Below are 19,167 nucleotides of genomic sequence, written 5' to 3'. Positions count from 1 at the left end.
GCATGTTTGGAAATAATTGAGCAACATCTATCCTTATCAGTTCGCACATAACATTTGGTTGGTTATTCAATTGGATGAGGTATCTGATCCTGCATGATATCTGACCTACTGCATACACTGGACAGGTCTGTGTTTCTCATGGTGTTAGGCGGGGGAGTGAGATTCACCATGGCCAGGAATGGACCAGAGTGTGAGTCCAGGGAGGTGGAGGGTCTGCCAACATGTCACAAACCACCCATCTGCACTGGTAAGTTACCATGCTACTCAAATCGTACCAATATATTCTGCTAGTTTATGTTCTGGCTTTAGGTGCATGCATTTATGACAATTTCAAGCCATTGAATTGTACTATTATCTGGTTTCATCAACCCTGAGCCTCCATCTCCTTCTGTTCTAGGCTCCTTCATCCAGCGCTGAGCCCCTGGAGGAGTGTGTACTGGGTAGGCGTGTGTGAAAGAGGACCCAGCTCCTGGCCATGGCTCACTCGTCAGACCCCTCCCGCAGGGACGCAGCCCCCGGGACTCAGAGGTCAGGCACGGCTACGCACCACCTCCTCCGGAAGCAGCAGCAGCGCCGGGGAATCCGATCTTCCTCCCCCATGGGCCGGGTCATCCTCATCAACTCTCCTGTGGACGGTGAGGCTGCCGCTCTGATACACCACACCAGAGATCGGCTCAGATCAGATCATCGTGCCCTCTAAGGCATGACCAGTGTCTGGCATATAGGCTTCGCCTCATCACAATCCATATACTGCTACACGGCCATGTTAAGCACCATTTGTTTTCTTAATTAATGTGTTGAGCTCTTTGAAGACAGATTATAAATTGTGGCATAAAATTAACTTCGTAAGACATACAGGCAAAAGGTGCCTTTTTGTGATCCTTATATTATCAAAGTGTCACTCAACTTTACAACAGAATTTCCCCTTTGCGTTCACCTGGTAGTATCTGTATTGAACTATCACGTGTTTGTCAGGTGGAGATGACAGTGAGGACATCCATACGGTCACAGTGGATAAGAGTGAGGACGGCAGGCTGGGCTTCAGCGTGCGTGGAGGCTCAGAGCACGGCCTCAGCATCTTTGTCAGCAAGGTAGAGGACAACAGCTCCGCAGGTAAGCAATACATCCAGACAACTATATATATATCTGTGTTACACATTTAGTCTACACATGACAGGTGTGACATAACATGAGTGACACAGTTCTACCTTGACTGTTTTTAAATTGAGAGACCGACTGTGTGTGTGAGCGTCTGCATCTGTATGTCTGTGTCCATGCATGTACTGTACAGTGCATTTGGAAAGTATTCAGACCCCTTGACGTCTTCCACATTTTATTACGTTACAACCTTATTCTAAAATGTATTAAATAATTTTTTCCCCCTCATCAATCTACACACAATACCCCATAACGACAAAGCGAAAACAGGTTCAGAAATGTTTGCAAATAAATAAATGCAAATATTTAAGTATTCAGACCCTTTGAAATGAGACTCGAAATTGAGCTCAGGTGCATCCTGTTTCCATTGATCATCCTTGAGATGTTTCTACAACTTGATTGGAGTCCACCTGTGGTAAATTAAATTTATTGGACATAATTTGGAAAGGCACACACCTGTCTATATAAGGTTCCACAGTTGACAGTATATGTCAGAGCAAAAACCAAGCCATGAGGTCAAAGGAATTGTCTGTAGAGCTTCGAGACAGGATCGTGGCAAGGCACAGATCTGGGGAAGGGTACCAAAAGATTTCTGCAGCATTGAAGGTCCCCAAGAACACAGTGGCCTCCATCATTCTTAAATGGAAGATGTTTGGAACCACCAAGACTCTTCCTAGAGCTGCCCACCCTGTCAAACTGAGCAATCGGGGGAGAAGGGCCTTGGTCAGGGAGGTGACCAAGAACCCGATGGTGACTCTGACAGTGCTCCAGAGTTCCTTTGTGTTGAGGGAAGAACCTTCCAGAAGGACAACCATCTCTGCAGCACTCCACCAATCACGCCTTTATGGTGGAGTGGCTAGAAGGAAGCCACTCCTCAGTAAAGGGCACATGACAGCATGCTTGTAGTTTGCCAAAAGCCCCCGAAAGGACTCTCAGACCATGACAAACAAGATTCTCTGGTCTGATGAAACCAAGATTGAACTCTTTGGCCTGAATGCCAAGCTTCACGTCTGGAGGAAACCTGGCACCATCCTTACGGTGAAGCATGGTTGTGGAAGCATCATGCTGTGGGTATGTTATTCAGCGGCAGGGACTGGGAGACTAGTCAGGATCGAGGGACAGATAAACGGAGCAAAGTAAAGAGGGATCCTTGATGAAAATCTGCTCCAGAGCGCTCAGGACCTCAGACTGGGGAGAAGGTTCACCTTCCAACAGGACAACAGCCCTAAACACACAGCCAAGACAACGCGGGAGTGACTTTGAGACAGTGAAATGCTTACTTACGAGCCCATAACCGACAGTGCAGTTTAAAAAAAACATGGATAAGAATAAGAAAAATGTAACAGGTAATTAAAGAGGAGCAGTAAAAAATAATATATACAGGGATGTGCCGGTACAAAGTCAATGTGTAAGGGAACCGGTTAGTTGAGGTAGTATGTACATGTAGACAGAGTTAATTAAAGTGACTATGCATAGATGACAAGAGAGTGGCAGTGGTGTGGAGGGGGGGGAGGGGGGGGGGGCAATGTGAATAGTCTGGGTGGCCATTTGACTAGATGGGGGTAGAAGCTGTTTAGAAGCCTCTTGTACTGGAGCGCCAAGTCTAGGTCCTACTTGCAATGTGGTAGCAGAGAGAACAGTCTATGACTAGGGCGGCCGGAGTCTGACAATTTTCAGGGCCTTCCTCTGACACCGCCTGGTACAGAGGTCCTGGATGGCAGGAAGCCTGGCCCCAGTGATGTACTGGGCCGTTTGCACTACCCTCTGTAGTGCCTTGTGGTCGGAGGCCGAGCAGTTGCCATACCAGGCAGTGATGCAACCAGTCAGGATGCTCTCGATGGTGCAGCTGTAGAACCTTTTGATGATCTGAGGACCCATGCCAAATATTTTCAGTCTCCTGAGGGGAATAGGTTTTGTCATGACCGCTTCACGACTGTCAGTGTGCTTGGGCCAAGTTAGTTTGTTGGTGATGTGGACACCAAGGAACTTGAAGCTCTCAACCTGCTCCACTGCATCCCCGTCGATGAGAATGGGGGCATGCTCGGCCCCATTTTTCCCTGTAATCCTCAATCATCTCCTTTGTCTTGATCACATTGAGGGAGAAGTTGTTGTCCTGGCACCACACGGCCAGGTCTCTGACCTCCTCCCTATAGGCTGTCTCGTTGTTGTCGGTGATCAGGCCTACTGTTGAGTCATTGCCAAATTTAATGATGGTGTTGGAGTCGTGCCTGGCCGTGCAGTCATGAGTGAACAGGGAGTACAGCAGGGGGCTGAGCACACACCCCTGAGGGGCCCCTGTGTTGAGGGTCAGCGTGGCGGATGTCTGGGGCAGCCCATCAGGAAGTCCAGGATCCAGTTGCAGAGGGAAGTGTTTGGTCCCAGGGTCCTTAGCTTATTGATGAGCTTTGAGGGCACGACGCTGAGCTGTCGTCAATGAATAGCATTCTCACATAGGTGTTCCTTCTGTCCAGGTGGGAAAGAGCAGTGTGGAGTGCAATAGATACAGCATCATCTGTGGATCTGTTGGGGCGGTATGCAAATTGGAGTGGGTCTAGGGTTGATGGTGTTGATGTGAGCCATGACCAGTTTTTCAAAGCAATTCATGGCTACAGACGTGAGTGCTACGGGTCTGTAGTCATTTAGGCAGGTTACCTTAGTGTTCTTGGGCACAGGCACTATGGTGGTCTGCTTAAAACATGTTGGTATTACAGACTCGGACAGGGAGAGGTTGAAAATGTCAGTGAAGACAACGTCCTGGTAATCTGTCTGGCCTTGTAGCCTTGTGACTGTTGACCTGTCTAAAGGTCTTACTCACATCGGCTGTGGGGAGCGTGATTACACAGTCTTCCAGTACAGCTGGTGGTCTCATGCATGTTTCAGTGTCATTTGCCTCAAAGCTAGCATAGAAGTGGTTTAGCTCATCCAGTAGGCTCGTGTCACTGGGCAGCTCTCGGCTGTGCTTCCCTTTGTAGTCTGTAATGGTTTGCAGGCCCTGCCACATCCGACGAGCGTCAGAGCCGGTGTAGTATGACTCGATCTTAGTCCTGTATTGAAGCTTTTGCCTGTTTGATGGTTCATCGGAGGGCATAGCGGAATTTCTTATAAGCTTCCGGGTTAGAGTCCCGCTCCTTGAAAGCAGCAGCTGTAGCCTTTAGCTCAGTGTGGATGCTGCCTGTAATCCATGGTTTCTGGTTGGGGTATGTACAGTTGAAGTCGGAAGTTTACATACACTTAAGTTGGAGTCATTAAAACTCGTTTTTCAACCACTCCACACATTCCTTGTCAACAAATTATAGTTTTGGCAAGTCTGTTAAGACTGACACAAGTCATTTTTACAATAATTGTTTACAGACATATTATTTCACTTATAATTCACTGTATCACAATTCCAGTGGGTCAGAAGTTTACATACACTAAGTTGACTGTGCCTTTAAACAGCCCAGAAAATGATATCAGAAGCTTCTAAAGCCATGACAGGCTAATTGACATCATTTGAGTCAATTTGAGGTGTACCTGTGGATGTATTGCAAGGCCTACCTTCAAACTCAGTGCCTCTTTGCATGACATCATGGGAAAATCAAAAGAAATCAGCCAAGACCTCAGAAAAATAATTGTAGACCTCCACCAGTCTGGTTCATCATTGGGAGCAATTTCCAAACGCTTGAAGGTACCACGTTCATCTTTACAAACAATAGTACGCAAGTATAAGCACCATGGGACCACGCAGCCGTCAGACCGCTCAGGAAGGAGAAGCGTTCTGTCTCCTAGAGATGAACGTACTTTGGTGCAAAAAGTGCAAATCAATCCCAGAACAACAGCAAAGGACCTTGTGAAGTTGCTGGAGGAAACAGGTACAAAAGTATCTATAGTCACAGTAAAACGAGTCCTATATCGACATAACCTGGAAGGTCGCTTGGCAAGGAAGAAGCAACTGCTGCAAAAATCGCCATAAAAAAGCCAGACTACGGTTTGCAACTGCACATGGGGACAATGATCGTACTTTTTGGAGAAATGTCCTCTGGTCTGATGACACAATAATTTAACTGTTTGGCCATAATGACCATCGTTATGTTTGGAGGAAAAAAGGGGAGGCTTGCAACCTGAAGAACACCATCCCAACAGTGAAGCACGGGGGTGGCAGCATCATGTTGTTGGGGTGCTTTGCTGCAGGAGGGACTGGGGCACTTCACAAAATAAATGACATCATGAGGAAGGAAAATTACGTGGATATATTGAAGCAACATCTCAAGGCATCAGTCAGGAACTTAAAGTTTGGTCGCAAATGGGTCTTCCAAATGGACAATGACCCCCAAGCATATTTCCAAAGTTGTGGCAAAATGTCTTAAGGACAACAAAGTCATGGTATTGGAGTGGCCATCACAAAGCCCTGACCTCAATCCTATAGAACATTTGTGGGCAGAACTGAAAAAGTGTGTCCAAGCAAGGAGGCCTACTAACCTGATTCAGTTACACCAGCTCTGTCAGGAGGCATGGGCCAAAATTCACACAACTTATTGTGGGAAGCTTGTGGAAGGCTAACATTTGACCCAAGTTAAACAATTTAAAGGCAATGCTACCAAATACTAATTGAGTGTTTGTAAACTTCTGACTCACTGGGAATGTGATGAAAGAAATAAAAGCTGAAATAAATCACTCTACTATTATTCTAACATTTCACATTCTTAAAATAAAGTGGTGATCCTAACTGACCAAGACCGAGTTTAAATGTATTTGGCTAAGGTGTATGTAAACTTCTGACTTCAATTGTACGTACAGTCACTATGGTTGACGACGTCATCGATGCACTTATTGATGAAGTCAATGACAGTGGTGTACTCCTCAATGCCATTGGCGGAATCCCGGAAAATATTCCAGTCTGTGCTAGCGAAAGAGTCCTGTAGCTTAGCATCTGCTTCATCTGACCACTTTTTTATTGATCTAGTCACTGGTGCTTCCTGCTTTAATTTTAGCTTGTAAGCAGGAACCAGGAGGATAGAATTATGGTCAGACTTGCCAAATGGAGGGCGAGTGAGTGTTGTATGCATCTCTGTGTGTGGAGTATAGGTGGTCCAGAGTTTTTTTCCCTCTGGTTGCACATTTAACATGTTGATAGAAATGAGGTAAAACTGATTTCAGTTTCCCTGCATTAAAGTCCCCGGCTACTAGGAGCGCCGCCTCTGGGTGGGCGTTTTCTTGTTTGCTTATGGCTGAATTACAGCTCATTCAATGCTTAGTGCCAGCCTCTGACTGTGGTGGTATGTAAACAGCTACAAAGAATATAGATGAAACTCTCTCGGTAGGTAATGTTGTCTGCAGCTTATCATGTGAAACAAAAAATGGCTTGAGGCTTCCTTAGATAATCGTGCAGCAGCTGTTGTTTACAAAAATACATAGACCGCCGCCCCTTGTCTTACCAGACGCTGCTGTTCTATCCTGCCGATACAGCGTATAACCAGCCAGCTGTATGTTGATAGTCGTCGCTCAGCCACGACTCCGTGAAGCATAAGATGTTACTGTTTTTAATGTCCCGTTAGTAGTTTAATCTTCCCGATAACTCATCCATGTTATTGTTCACAGATTGCATGTTTGCGAGCAGAATTGAGGGGAGTGGGGGTTTATTCGATCACCTCCTACTCATTTACATTTAAGTCACTCCTCAGAAGGCAGCCCGCCCTCCGGGCTCTCTTTCTCTACCTCCTCTTCATGCAGATCACTGGGGTCGGAGCCTGTTCCAGAGGGAGCCGTATATCCTCCGCCTCGGGCTCGTCGGGTCGTGAAAGAAGAAAACCGATTTTGCTAGTCCATGATGAGTCATCGCAGTCCTGATGTCTAGAAGTTATTTTCGGTCATAAGAGATGGTAGCGGCGACATTATGTACAAAAAAATAAGTTAAACAACGCACATAAACGAACAAATACACAATCGGTTGGGGGCACGTAAAACGTCTGCCTTCTGCTCCGGCGCCATTTTTACAAATGCAATTTCTCTGAATGTCCTTGAGTGGCCCAGCCAGAGTCCGGACTTGAACCCGATCGAGCATAGCTGTGCAGCGACGCTCCCCATCCCACCTGACAGAGCTTGAGAGGATCTGCAGAAAAGAATGGGAGAAACTCCCCAAATACAGGTGTGCCAAGCTTGTAGCGTCATACCCACGAAGACTTGAGGCTGTAATCGCTGCCATAGGGACTTTAACAAAGTACTGAGTAAAGGGTCTGAATACTTATGGATTTTTAAAAAAAATATTTTTTTTTATAAGAATAAGGCTGCAACGTAACAAAATGTGGAAAAAGTCATGGGGTCTGAATACTTTACGAATGCACTGCATATGTCCACAGAGCAGGCAGGCCTGTGTGTGGGGGACAAGCTGGTGGAGGTGAATGGGGTGAGCTTGGAGAGCATCACTATGAGCAGTGCAGTTAAAGTCCTGACAGGGAACAACAGACTGAGGATGGTGGTGAGACGTGTGGGCAAAGTACCCGGTATCCGCTACTCCAAAGAGAAGACCACCTGGTAAGCACAGACCTCCAATTATAAATTACACATTTTGTCTGTCAATTCAGAGCCACAGTTTGGAATTGTGAGTTCATTTCACCCCTTGAATTGTCTTACTGATTCGATTGTGTCTAGTTAGAATCCTGTCAATAAAGCTTTATCTAACGAGCAACTTAAATTCCATAGTTCTGTCTTTAAGTACTTAAATAGGTCTGATCATGTCTTCACATGTATTTGATACATGTATACAGTATATATCAATGGTTCGATTACTCCTAGCCTAAATGTTAGTGAGTATAACTCTATTGCAGTGTATATCCTTATGCACCAGTATACACTGAGTGTTGAGTGTAAGAAAAACAGCAGCGTTGCAGTTCTTGACAGAACCCGTGTGCCTGGCACCTACTACCATACCCCGTCTAAAGGCACTTCAATATTTTGTCTTGCCCATTCACCCTCTGAATGGCACATACACAATCCATGTCTCAGTTGTCTCAAGGCTTAAAAATCCTTCTTTAAACCTGTCACCTCCCCTTCATCTACACTGATTTGAAGTGCATTTAACAAGTGACATCATAGATTTCACCTGGATTCACCTGGTCAGTCTGTCATGGAAAGAGCATAATGTTCATAATGTTTTGTACACTCAGTATATATCAATGGTTTGATGACTGGTAATAAAGCAGTGTGTATCCATATGTGCCAGTATACATCACGAAAACATTTGACCCCATAACATATCTCCATTGCAGGGTGGATCTGATCCACGGTAGGATGGTGGTGGAGGAGAGTGGGCGTACACCCTCCGCCTCGGTGGCCAGCTCAGATGGGGCCCTGCGGAGGATTATCCACATCTACACCACCTCAGATGACTACTGCCTGGGCTTCAACATCCGAGGGGGCAAGGAGTTCGGCCTGGGCATCTACGTCTCCAAGTAGGCTCATACTGCAACATCTCCAGCTTGAGAAACAAAGAAATAGTTTGAAATAAAGTTGAACCCGCTTTTTGAATTCAGAATTTAAATCCTTGCTTAGTTTGCAGTGTCTGTATTTCCTGTGCTGTGCCGGACTCTTATGCCCGGCTCTGTTTAGTGATATTATGATATGTGCTGTGTCAGATTGGATCCTGGCGGTCTGGGTGAACGGAACGGCATCAATATGGGCGACCAGATCCTTGCGGCCAACGGTGTAAGCTTTGAGGACATCAGTCACAGCAGTGCCGTGGAGGTGCTGAAGAGCCACACACACATCATGCTGACCATCAAGGTGAGTGAGGTTGACCTTTGACCTTCTACCTGGAACTTCGAAGACTTTGAAAACAGACAATTAGAGCCTGAGATTCAATATAGGTCCAAATGAGACTGTTGTAGATTTTTGTCCACCGCTGCGTTCATATTTACACGTGGAGATCCATGCTTCTTGGTGTATTGATGACCTGGTAATGAAGGTGTATCACCTTCCAGAATGAACCATGACTACTCTCCATTGGTCAGTGAAAATGGCCCACAGTCACTCACTCACTGTCTCTCTCACTCACACACACACACACACACACACACACCAAGAGAGCAGGTTGCGTGGCAGGGCAGACAGCTGGCGTACAGTCGTAATATTGCTCGCTCACTTTACCTGTGGCGGGTTGGGTTTCGCACTGTGAAAAATAGCCAGGCCGCATGCATTATTCACCAGGCAGCCTGGCCAGGATCAGGTGATGATCAAAAGCACACAGGCGCGTTTTGTACCTTAATGTTCTCCAATTCTTTACCTCGCCTTGGCCCCTCTTTAAAAAGGGAAACACTATTACCAGTACTAGGGAAAATAACCGTACGAAGCATGTCAAAGGTGGAATATGTGTTGGGAAGAAAACGATTTCAATTGCTTGTTGTCGACGTGTGGACCTTTTTGCTGCTCTTTCTCTACGTCATATATGACTCTGTCTTTGTGGTTCTAGAGTTACTCTTGATCCTGTGAACGGGTCAAGAACTCTACTGTAACCTATTTGCATATCTCTGGCCGAATCTTTGCAGGAAGCGGGACGATACCCTGCCTACAAGGAGATGGTGGCAGAATACAGATGGCTTAACAAGTGTATGTAACCATCTTACCTCATGTAGCCTATATTATGTTTCAGGTGTGTTTTTGAATTATTTAAGAAAGCAACGTGTCACTGGTGACTTTTGCTAACTTTTATTTTTGAATATATATTTTCCGCACAAACAATCCAAAACAAAACACCATCTGTGCTGATGTGTGTGTCTCCTACCTCTCAGTGGCCAGTGGCAATGGGACTCGGCAGTCTTCCTCCCAGGGCTCGGACTCCAACTCCTCTGCCTCATCCTTGTCCTCTGGGACTCCTGTCTCCTCTCTGAGCGGACTGTCTCAGGTCATGTTCCCCCCCAGCCTGCCCTTCGGCATGGACATGGTGGACGTCTGTATCTCTACTGAGGACCAGACGTCAGGGTCTGGCCAGCGCACTGACACCGCCATCCAGACCGACCCCTCACCTCACAGGATGGGTGCGGACACGAGCCACAGCCTGGGGGCCACCACCCTCCTGCAGGACTCGGCCATCCGGGGGGAGGGAGGGGAGGGAGGCAGGGGGAGAGGAGAGTCCCCCAAAACGGCCGTCCTAATGGCCCTCAGTAGACCGAGTCAGCCCATCCATCGCTCCCAGAGCCAGGTCACTGTAGCAGGTGAGGCCAGAGTGGTGGACTGGTTTAGATAGAAAGGGAGTTTACTGCAACGATTGGACAACTCAGGAGAACCTGTTTTTGTAAAATGACTGAGTGTAGTCTGGTTTGGTTGAGGCCCTGTCTCCTTCCTGTCCTGCCATAGAGGTGAAGCAGACGAAGCAGAGGAAACAGCAGAAAGGAGGGAAGAATCCTGAGAGGAGCACCCTGCAGCGCTCCAAGACCTTTGTCAACCTGCTGTTCAGGGGTCGCAGGAGAGACACCTCCAAGGGGCGCTCCAAGTCCCCCCCCAAATCTGGGGCTGGCGGAGGTTAGTAGTACCTTCAATGATCCTGTAGACTATAAGAGAATAACGTTAGTCAATGGTGCAACTAGCTGTTATTTCAACCAGTTTTACTCTTGTCATTGCGAGTCAATGTGTCTGAGTATAAGTATGGCTAAAACCAGGGCTGGTTTGTTATAGAGTTGAGTTGGTATTCTACAATCAGCTGGGTGTTGGTTATGTCCCTAGATGGGGAGCGCAGGCGCAGACCCAGCGGGCCGGACCCAGAGATGCTGGGGGTGGTGGAGGGCATGGCCCGCAGGCTGCTGAGTGAGGACGAGGTGGCCTCCGTCATGAAGACCTGCCGACGGGTATGGGGCCTGGGCAGGAGGGGCACTGAAAATATGAACTGTTATCATCCTTATTCCATGGATTTTTGCATGCTGTGTGTTATAGTCACTATTATCTTGCAGTACATAACAGAGCGTGTGGTGGAGAACCTGGTGCGCCACCTGCTGGCCGTGCTGGACCGGCCTGAGAAGCTGCTGCTGCTGAGAGAGATCAGGTACACAGAGAGGCAACAATAATAGTAACAACATTCACTTTAAGGATTTAGATAGGAAGGGGAGCGGCCAGTTGACAGATTTAGTATTCGGCTTAACTCACAAATCCAATTATTTGATAACTGGACAATGAAAACAATCCTGTTCTTTTTATAAGCTAATAACTCTCTGTCTCCCGCTTTAGAATGCTGCTGCCTCCAGCTGACCTAGGGCTTTTCAACAACATGGTGGTCCTATTCGAAGTGGAGGCCTATGATATCTTGAAGTACCGTTCTGGTGAGGAAAGACATGCATATTCATAGAGTAATGTACACTCTACCCATACATTCAGCAATACATTTAAAGGAAAGCGTTTCCATTCTTTAAATTACCCCTTTATCATGTAGTCAGATCCCCACTTCTGCGCTCCCCCCAGTCTGGACGAGCCCCCAGACGACACCTCATCACCCCCATTCCAGGTCAGTACGGTCCCATCTGCAGTATAGCAGTGTTTCTTTAATTCATTCTTGGGGGAGGAAGTGCGGGCTTTTGTTCCAGCCCAGCACAGTCACACCTGATTCAACTAATTGTGGTTCAGGTTGAAGACCATGATTATTGGAAACCGGTTTTAAAGTCGTGTTGGAACACAAGTCTGCTCTCCAGGATCTTGGTTGTTACTGACTCCTGAATCCCCATGTAGACTTCCAGGGTGGCTTTGAGCTCCACAGTGCCCAGGAGGTGGAGAGGGAGAGCCAGCTGCTGGAGGAGCTAGAGCGTCTGCGTCTGTCTGCGTCCCAGAGTCCCCGGCAGCAGCACACCCATACCTCCAGAGCATTCCCCCCCCTGCTGGATGTCCCAGTGGATGGCTACGCCTCCTCAGACTCCCTCCATCCTCTCTCCGTCAATCCCCTGCTCCCCAACTGGCTGCTGGCCCACAGCAATACCACCGACTCCCGCTCCCCGCTACAAGAACACAGTGGTACGGTCCGCTCCGTCCACTTTGATGTGTCAATGGACCAGGGAAATACCATCTCAGAGCGGGGGAGGTCTCCCTTCAGGAATGGGACTTCCAAGGGTAAAAAGGAGAAAGAAACTGTGTTCACTCTGCAGAGCGCTCCTCGACGCAGCAGGCCCCTGTTGTCCCAGGTGTTTGGCTCTGGCCTGGACACTGACTTCACAGCAGAGGGGTTGGGAAGGGAGCGGGTGAACGGTCATCCCAGCTCCTCTGAGAATGGCCTCAATGGCAGCGCTCCGGTCATAGAGTACGAGTTCAAAACCGTCAGCATCTCCAAGACTAAGCAGTCACTGGGTGAGTTTGTGTAAAATTCTTATGTCACTTTGTCACAGTTTGCCGTCCTCATGGTTTACCAAACAGCTGCACCTCCAGTACTTCTCTGTAATATGCATTTATGAATGAATTATTATAGAAAGGGGTCAGCAAAGTAGCTCTTACAACAGAGCCAATGCAAATGTGATGTTTCACTCATACAATTCAACACTTTTGATTGATTACGTATGTAATACTGCCTTTGTTTTACTGGTCCAGGGATCAGTATCTCTGGTGGGATGGAGTCTAAGGTGCAGCCGGTGGTGAAGATAGAGAAGATCTTCCCAGGAGGAGCCGCCTCCACGTGTGAAGTCCTGAAGGTACACCTGTTCTATCCTGTGTTATGACCTGTTCTAAGCTCTAAGGCTACAACCGGTTTCATTGCAACATGACCCATAAACCACCGTTCAGATAAGCATTTCACCTTATGAACATCACGCCACACATTCCATTCAGATCTTTTCCAACTAATTTGAATTGACCTGATTAATGGAAATATGAATGTAGCTAGTGATGAAATCAAACATAGTGATGAGATAGAAGCCCAAGGTCATCTCATCTCAATAATAAGCCTCATGAAGGAGCTCTTTTACTTGAGGGCAGAGTAGAGGGGGGGGGGGTATTATTTGCGTAATGCATGTTTTGAACCGGTGCATTTAGACTCTGGCACCACATTATAGAAAGAGAACAGAGAGCAATGCAATCAGAATGATTGCGCTCAAATAACAACGTAACGTGATGTTGAATTGAAAGACTGCAATGTGTGTGTGCATGTTTGTGCACAAACTAGAGCAACAGAGCATGCACACGACAAATGTATTCTCTCTAACCTTCCTTCCTCTGGTTGCATCCCCAGGCTGGATTTGAGCTGGTGTCAGTGGATGGAGTGTCCCTGCAGGGCGTGACTCACCCCCACGCTGTGGAGATCATCCGCAGGGCTTTCAGCAACAAGGCCAAAGACCCCATGGTGTTTATAGTCAAAGTCCCCAAAAGCCCTTGACCCAAGACTGGGTCTTTGACCTGGAGGCCCAAGACCTAAAGAGACTAGAAACAACACAAACAGAACTACAGTGTGTTGGAAGAAGGGGAGAAGAGTGAGGAGTGAAAAGTGAGGATCTGAAGGAATTCTGTGGGTTAATAGGAAACTCCTGTTTCCTCTATGGTGAACAAGAAGGATCTGGTCAATCAAATGAAGGGACTAAGAGACCTGCTGCCATGGGAACCAGCGGCTAGTGATGTGTCTGCTGGCCTAAAGCACCAGTTCACACAATCTTTCACTTTTCATTATTTGTTATAATCTATTAAATTATCACATCAGACTTTCACAAATGATGTAAAATAAATATACACATATTTCTTAGGACAATACTTTACTTAAGTCATTTAAACACACTGGCTAATTTATGCAAACTGTAATCCGAGTGCCTTCCAGGACCCCTGTGAACTGAACGAATGGTGTCTGTCCGAGCCATAGAGTCCTCTATGTGCCATTATAGCGCCTGTGACAGCATGGGCAGCGCCATTGAGGCAATCTCTATTTTGAAGTAGTCAATTTTCTTCTTCAAGATTGGCAGATCCCTCCTGATGACTCAGTTGAACATGACTCCAGGCTCACCAGGAGGGATCAGCTCATGCTAATTACAGCCTTTTGGCCTCTATCATTGGCTATGGTCTGAGCCAGTGTGGAGCAGTGGCTAGCACACCTGCTTGTGACCAGAAGATGGCAGGCTTGGATCCACCTGTCAGTTGATGGTAATGTTATTACCATGTATAAGACACACCGAGCCATAAACTGATAGTGTTCCTCTTAATTGGAAAGTCACATGTTGATATCAGGTGTAAACATGACCTGAGTTTCTCCAATTCTTGGTGAAATGTCTACAGGCGACACAATCTGGGTACAGGAGAGTGACATGTTAGCACACTGTATAAACAGGACTTAACATAAAATAAAGAGCATCTAATAGATGTCAAATCAGTAAGCCATTTAAAAGCAGCTATGCATTTTTATCAATGGTTTTATTAAAAACAGTCAGTTGGTACAATAAATTTACAGCATGAAAATATACATTTAATGTCTTCATACAAATGCTGAGGATTAAAAAAAATGAAATATTGAACCATGGAAGTGGCATTCACTCAAATGTCAATATGCAGACATGGTACTGTAAGGACATGGGACATTGCTTTGGTCTATTCACAGTGGCTATGTTTATTTTGAAATAGATCATATCTATATTTCCCCATATGTGATTTGTCAGTACTAGGGATATCTACAATGAAGGGTTAACAGCGATATGGGGGACATTTACAGTAAGTGTCTGTCTTTTGTGAATGGGTGTACTTCTTTATACAGAATTTGAAAAGATAACAGTCATAGTTTGGCCAGTCTAATTTTACTTTATAAAAGACCAAGCTCCTCTCACCTGTACAAAAAGCACGTTCACAAAACGGCCAGAGCTGCATACAAATATTTTCAGAGAAACAACGATCCACATAGATGAATCCATCCATGCTATTGTACTTCTGCGAGAGACAGATCACAAAAAGGAAAGCAGATTATCTTCACAACAATAGAAAGCATATCAGAGTGTGCTTTAATGACATGTTTCCTTTTGAATTTCCACGGTGTCCGTTTTGCTCGCTGATGATACTGTGCAAATTCCAAATGAAATTACATCCTGTGTGTGTGTGTGTGTGTGTAATAGGGAAATTCGAGATCACTAATGTCCATATTTAGATACTCAAATATGTCATGGAATGAGGAGACCTTTGGTAATCGTAACATTGAAGCGCTTCCCTTCTTTTTTTTTTTGCCAATGAACCTGTTGTATTTGAGAACACTCCGAAGAAAACAAGTGTTATCAGGCTCTACCTCCCAAGAACACACAGTGAATAAGGAGGAAGTACACATTTCTAGGGAATAGGAGGAGTTACATGATGTTCAGTGAATACCACAGAAAGACAGGATTTATCTCCTCCAAGCTGTACGAGACTCATCTGACTCCACCATCACTCTCCCGGTCAGCGTACTCTCCCACTGTCACATCAGATCACACTGCGTTTGTACGATTTAAAGCCAATAAGGGCTGAAATTGGGTTGCTCCAGTTCCAGAAAGGCCCAATAATTTCAACCCTCCAAAGCTGCTTGTCGCAGTGGTACGTTAGTGTGCTTAATATCAAGGTCTTAGACATGTTGGTAGTCTTCTATTAGATTTAACACAATAAGCCCAGCTTAATCTTAAAAAGGTAAGGAAACAAACCAAATGAGTCATATCTGCTTAGAATGTCCATGCGCCAACTGCATTTTGAAATATAGACTAGAAACAGCCGCTGTGTGTGTGCGCGCATTCTTTTGTGGAAGTGTGTGTGCGCGTGCGTCGACATTAGCCAGAGGGAGTCAACCATAAGAAGACATTTGTGAGACGAAGTGGAAGCGCAGGAACATAGGCAGAGTAGACCAACTATAAAAAGACTGCTACATACCATACTGACCCTGATGGAGACCTACTGAAGGATTCTAAAGTGACCTACTAAGCAATTATAGAGGCTCTCGTGGCTTCCTGTAGATGCTCCTAGTGGATCACATGCATATGGCGGATAGAGAGAGGGGAAGACACAGAGAGAGAAGGTGGTGGTGTCAGATCTCAGTAGCGGTGATCTCGTCAAAGTTGATCTCGTTGCCACTGCCTTCGTCCTGCTCCTCCAGCTCGTCCCGGGTCTCCAGTTCTAGACTGAGCTCCCGCAGCATTCCCTCCAGCTCCCGGTTCTTCCGGTACATCCCCACGTAGTTCTGCTGCAGCTGTTTCTGGTACTGGATCACCTTGTCCTTTTCCTCCTGCCAGACCCTGTGCTCCTCCTCAAAGCTGCACGCCTGCTCCTCCCCCCGTTGGCGTTCTGTGGCTAACTCCGCCCTCAGACTCTCCATCTGCACCCGGAGGCTTTGGAGGGCCTCGCTCTCATAGGCCCGCTTGGCCTTGGCCTCGTCGCTCTCATAGGTCAACAAATGTGGCTCTTCCCCCTCAGGGAAGGCCTGGCACTGCCTGCCTCCACTACCATTGTGGGCGGGGTCCTGGGGGCTTGTCTGATTGGCCGCGGCATCAGGGAGGAGGCGGGCCGTCTCCTCCTCCAGGCGGCCCACCTTCTGGCGGAGGAGCTGGGCCTCACTCTTGCGGCGCTGCAGCTCGTTCTGGCACACCTCCAGCTCCAGGGTACGCAGGCGGCCGGCAGAGGTGGCCTCTTGTAGCAGGGCCTGGCTTGTGGCGAGCTCGCCACGGGAGTCCCGAAGCTGGCCACGCAGAGAGACAATCTCCCCCACGCGCTGAGCCAGCTCCCCCTGGACATCCTTCAGCTGCTGCTTCAGCAAGGAGATCTCCCCAGACTTCTGACACACCTGAAGGAAACACAACTGGTGTCATATACACAGTGTACACAACAGTTGCACCCCCTTTCGCCCTCAGAACAGCCTACATTTTATTTAGCTAGGCAAGTCAGTTAAGAACTCATTCTTATTTACAATAACGGCCTACCAAAAGGCAAAAGGCCTCCTGCGGGGACGGGGCCTGGGATTAAATTACACACACACACACACACACACACACACACACACACACACACACACACACACACTAAATATAGGACAAAACACATCACAATAAGAGAGACCACACGACATAAAGAGAGACATAAGACAACATAGCAAGGCAGAAACACATGACAACACAGCATGGTAGCAACACAACATGGTAGCAGCACAAAACATGGTAAACATTATTGGGCACAGACAACAGCACAATGGGCAAGGTGGTAGAGACAACAATACATCACGCAAAGCAGCCAAAACTGTCAGTAAGAGTGTCCATGATTGAGTCTTTGAATGAAGAGATTGAGATAAAACCGTCCAGTTGGGGGTGTTTGTTGCAGCTCGTTCCAGCCGCTAGCTGCAGCGAACTGAAAAGAGGAGCGACCCAGGGATGTGTGTGCTTTGGGGACCTTTAACAGAATGTGACTGGCAGAACGGGTGTTGTATGTGGAGGATGAGAACTGCAGTAGATATCTCAGATAGGCCTCATTCCCCCCTAAGAAGGTTTTATAAATAAGCATCAACCAGTGGGTCTTGCGATGGGCATACAGAGATGTCTGTCAGGGCATAGACAACAAGGTGTCGAAAGCGTTCCACAGGGATGCTGGCCCATGCTGACTCCAATGCTGGTGTCAAGTTGGCTCGATGTCCTTTGGGTGATGGACCATTCTTGATACACAGCGTGAAAAAAACAGCAGCGTTGCAGTTCTTGACACATTCAAACCTGTGCGCCTGGCACCTACTACCGTACCCCGTTCAAAGGCACTTAAATCTTTTGATTCCCCCCCCCCCCCCCCCCCATTCACCCTCTGAATGGCACACATACACAATCCATGTCAAGGCTTAAAAATCCTTCTTTCGCCAATCTCCTCCCCTTCATCTACACTGATTGAAGTGGATCAATAAGGGCTCATAGCTTTCACCTGGTTAGTTTGTCAGGGGTGGGCAACTCCAGTCCTCGAGGGCCTGATTGGTGTCACGCTTTTTTCCCCAGCTAACACACCTGACTTCAATTATCAACTAATCACGATCTTCAGTTTAGAATGCAATTACTTTAAAATCAGCAGTGTTTGCTAGGGATGGAGAAAAGTGTGACACCACCCCGGCCCCCGAGGACTGGAGTTACCCATCCCTGGTCTACGTCATGGAAAGAGCAGGTGTTCCTAATGTTTTCTACACTCAGTGTATAGTAGTGATGGGCATTCCGAGTCTTTTTGGTGAGCCGGATCATTTGGCTCCGTTCAGCTAAAAGACCTGTCCATTTGGCTCACAAACGGCTCTTCGCTCATTAGTGCTTAGAAATGTACCATGCCATGACAAAACCATGACAAAAATAGCAAATATCTTATGTTAAACCTATAAAGTTGCCTGCCATGTCAGATCGTGACATCCGAGTTCAAATACATTTGTACCTGACCAAATTATTAGACGGCCAAGCAAAATAATATGAAGAAATTTGAATACACTGAAAAAAATGCATGTGGACCAGAATAGAGTCTCTCTCCTCACTTTCGATTGTTCCTGCAGTGAGGAACTACAGAATGTTTTTATAACTTATCTGCAGATAAATTGTGAGCTTAAAAAGCAGTTGTAAACAGTATGCAAATCAGGGAGTGAAATGAACGGCTCTTCCACAAATGTGATTCGGTTCCCGACAGTCACCAAAAAGATCTGTTCAAAAAGACACCTTCGTTCGTGAATGAATCATCATTAGTATATAAAGGAATCACACCACAAACTAAGTCCTATGAATATATTAAGATATATGACAATATATAGTGCATTCGGAAAGTATTCAGACCCCTTGACTTTTTCCACATTTTGTGTTACATTACAGTCTTATTTTAAAATTGATTAAAATTGCCCCCCCCCCCCCCCATCAATCTGCATTCAATACCCCAAAACGACAAAGCAAAAAACATGTTTAGACATTTTTGCAAATTTATAAAAAAAAAAAACTGAAATATCACGTTTACATACAGTACCAGTCAAACTTTGACACCTATCCATTCAAGGGTTTTTCTTTATTTTTCCTATTTTCTACATTGTAGAATAATAGCGAAGACATTAACTATGAAATAACAAATGGAATCATGTAGTAACCAAAGAAAATA

At 46.4% G+C, this 19,167-nt stretch overlaps 2 protein-coding genes across 4 annotated transcripts in view; one reads left to right on the top strand and one right to left on the bottom strand.

Annotated features, from left to right (window-relative positions):
* Nucleotides 1-58: 58 nt before the first annotated feature.
* On the top strand, nucleotides 59-14,479 carry LOC135504983 (PDZ domain-containing protein 7-like). Its single transcript, XM_064923970.1, has 16 exons — nucleotides 59-247; nucleotides 398-635; nucleotides 976-1,113; nucleotides 7,494-7,668; nucleotides 8,403-8,585; nucleotides 8,769-8,916; nucleotides 9,678-9,738; nucleotides 9,921-10,343; nucleotides 10,486-10,650; nucleotides 10,852-10,973; nucleotides 11,076-11,167; nucleotides 11,350-11,441; nucleotides 11,552-11,623; nucleotides 11,845-12,453; nucleotides 12,691-12,791; nucleotides 13,328-14,479. Exons 2-16 carry the CDS (start codon nucleotides 476-478, stop codon nucleotides 13,469-13,471), a joined length of 2,685 nt encoding a protein of 894 aa, XP_064780042.1. The 5' UTR covers nucleotides 59-247; nucleotides 398-475; the 3' UTR covers nucleotides 13,472-14,479.
* Nucleotides 14,472-19,167, bottom strand: part of LOC135504984 (leucine zipper putative tumor suppressor 2 homolog) — a 48,759-nt gene continuing 44,063 nt past the window's right edge. For all 3 annotated transcript variants that reach the window (XM_064923973.1, XM_064923972.1, XM_064923974.1), the window contains one exon: nucleotides 14,472-16,864. In XM_064923973.1, coding sequence (XP_064780045.1) covers nucleotides 16,112-16,864 — 753 coding nt within the window. In that variant the 3' untranslated portion in view covers nucleotides 14,472-16,111. The remainder of the gene's footprint in view (nucleotides 16,865-19,167) is intronic.

This window comes from Oncorhynchus masou, chromosome 18, assembly GCF_036934945.1.
Source record: "Oncorhynchus masou masou isolate Uvic2021 chromosome 18, UVic_Omas_1.1, whole genome shotgun sequence".
NCBI lineage: Eukaryota > Metazoa > Chordata > Actinopteri > Salmoniformes > Salmonidae > Oncorhynchus > Oncorhynchus masou.
Note: the sequence above shows the minus strand (reverse complement) of the source record. Positions and strands in the feature narration are given on the sequence as shown.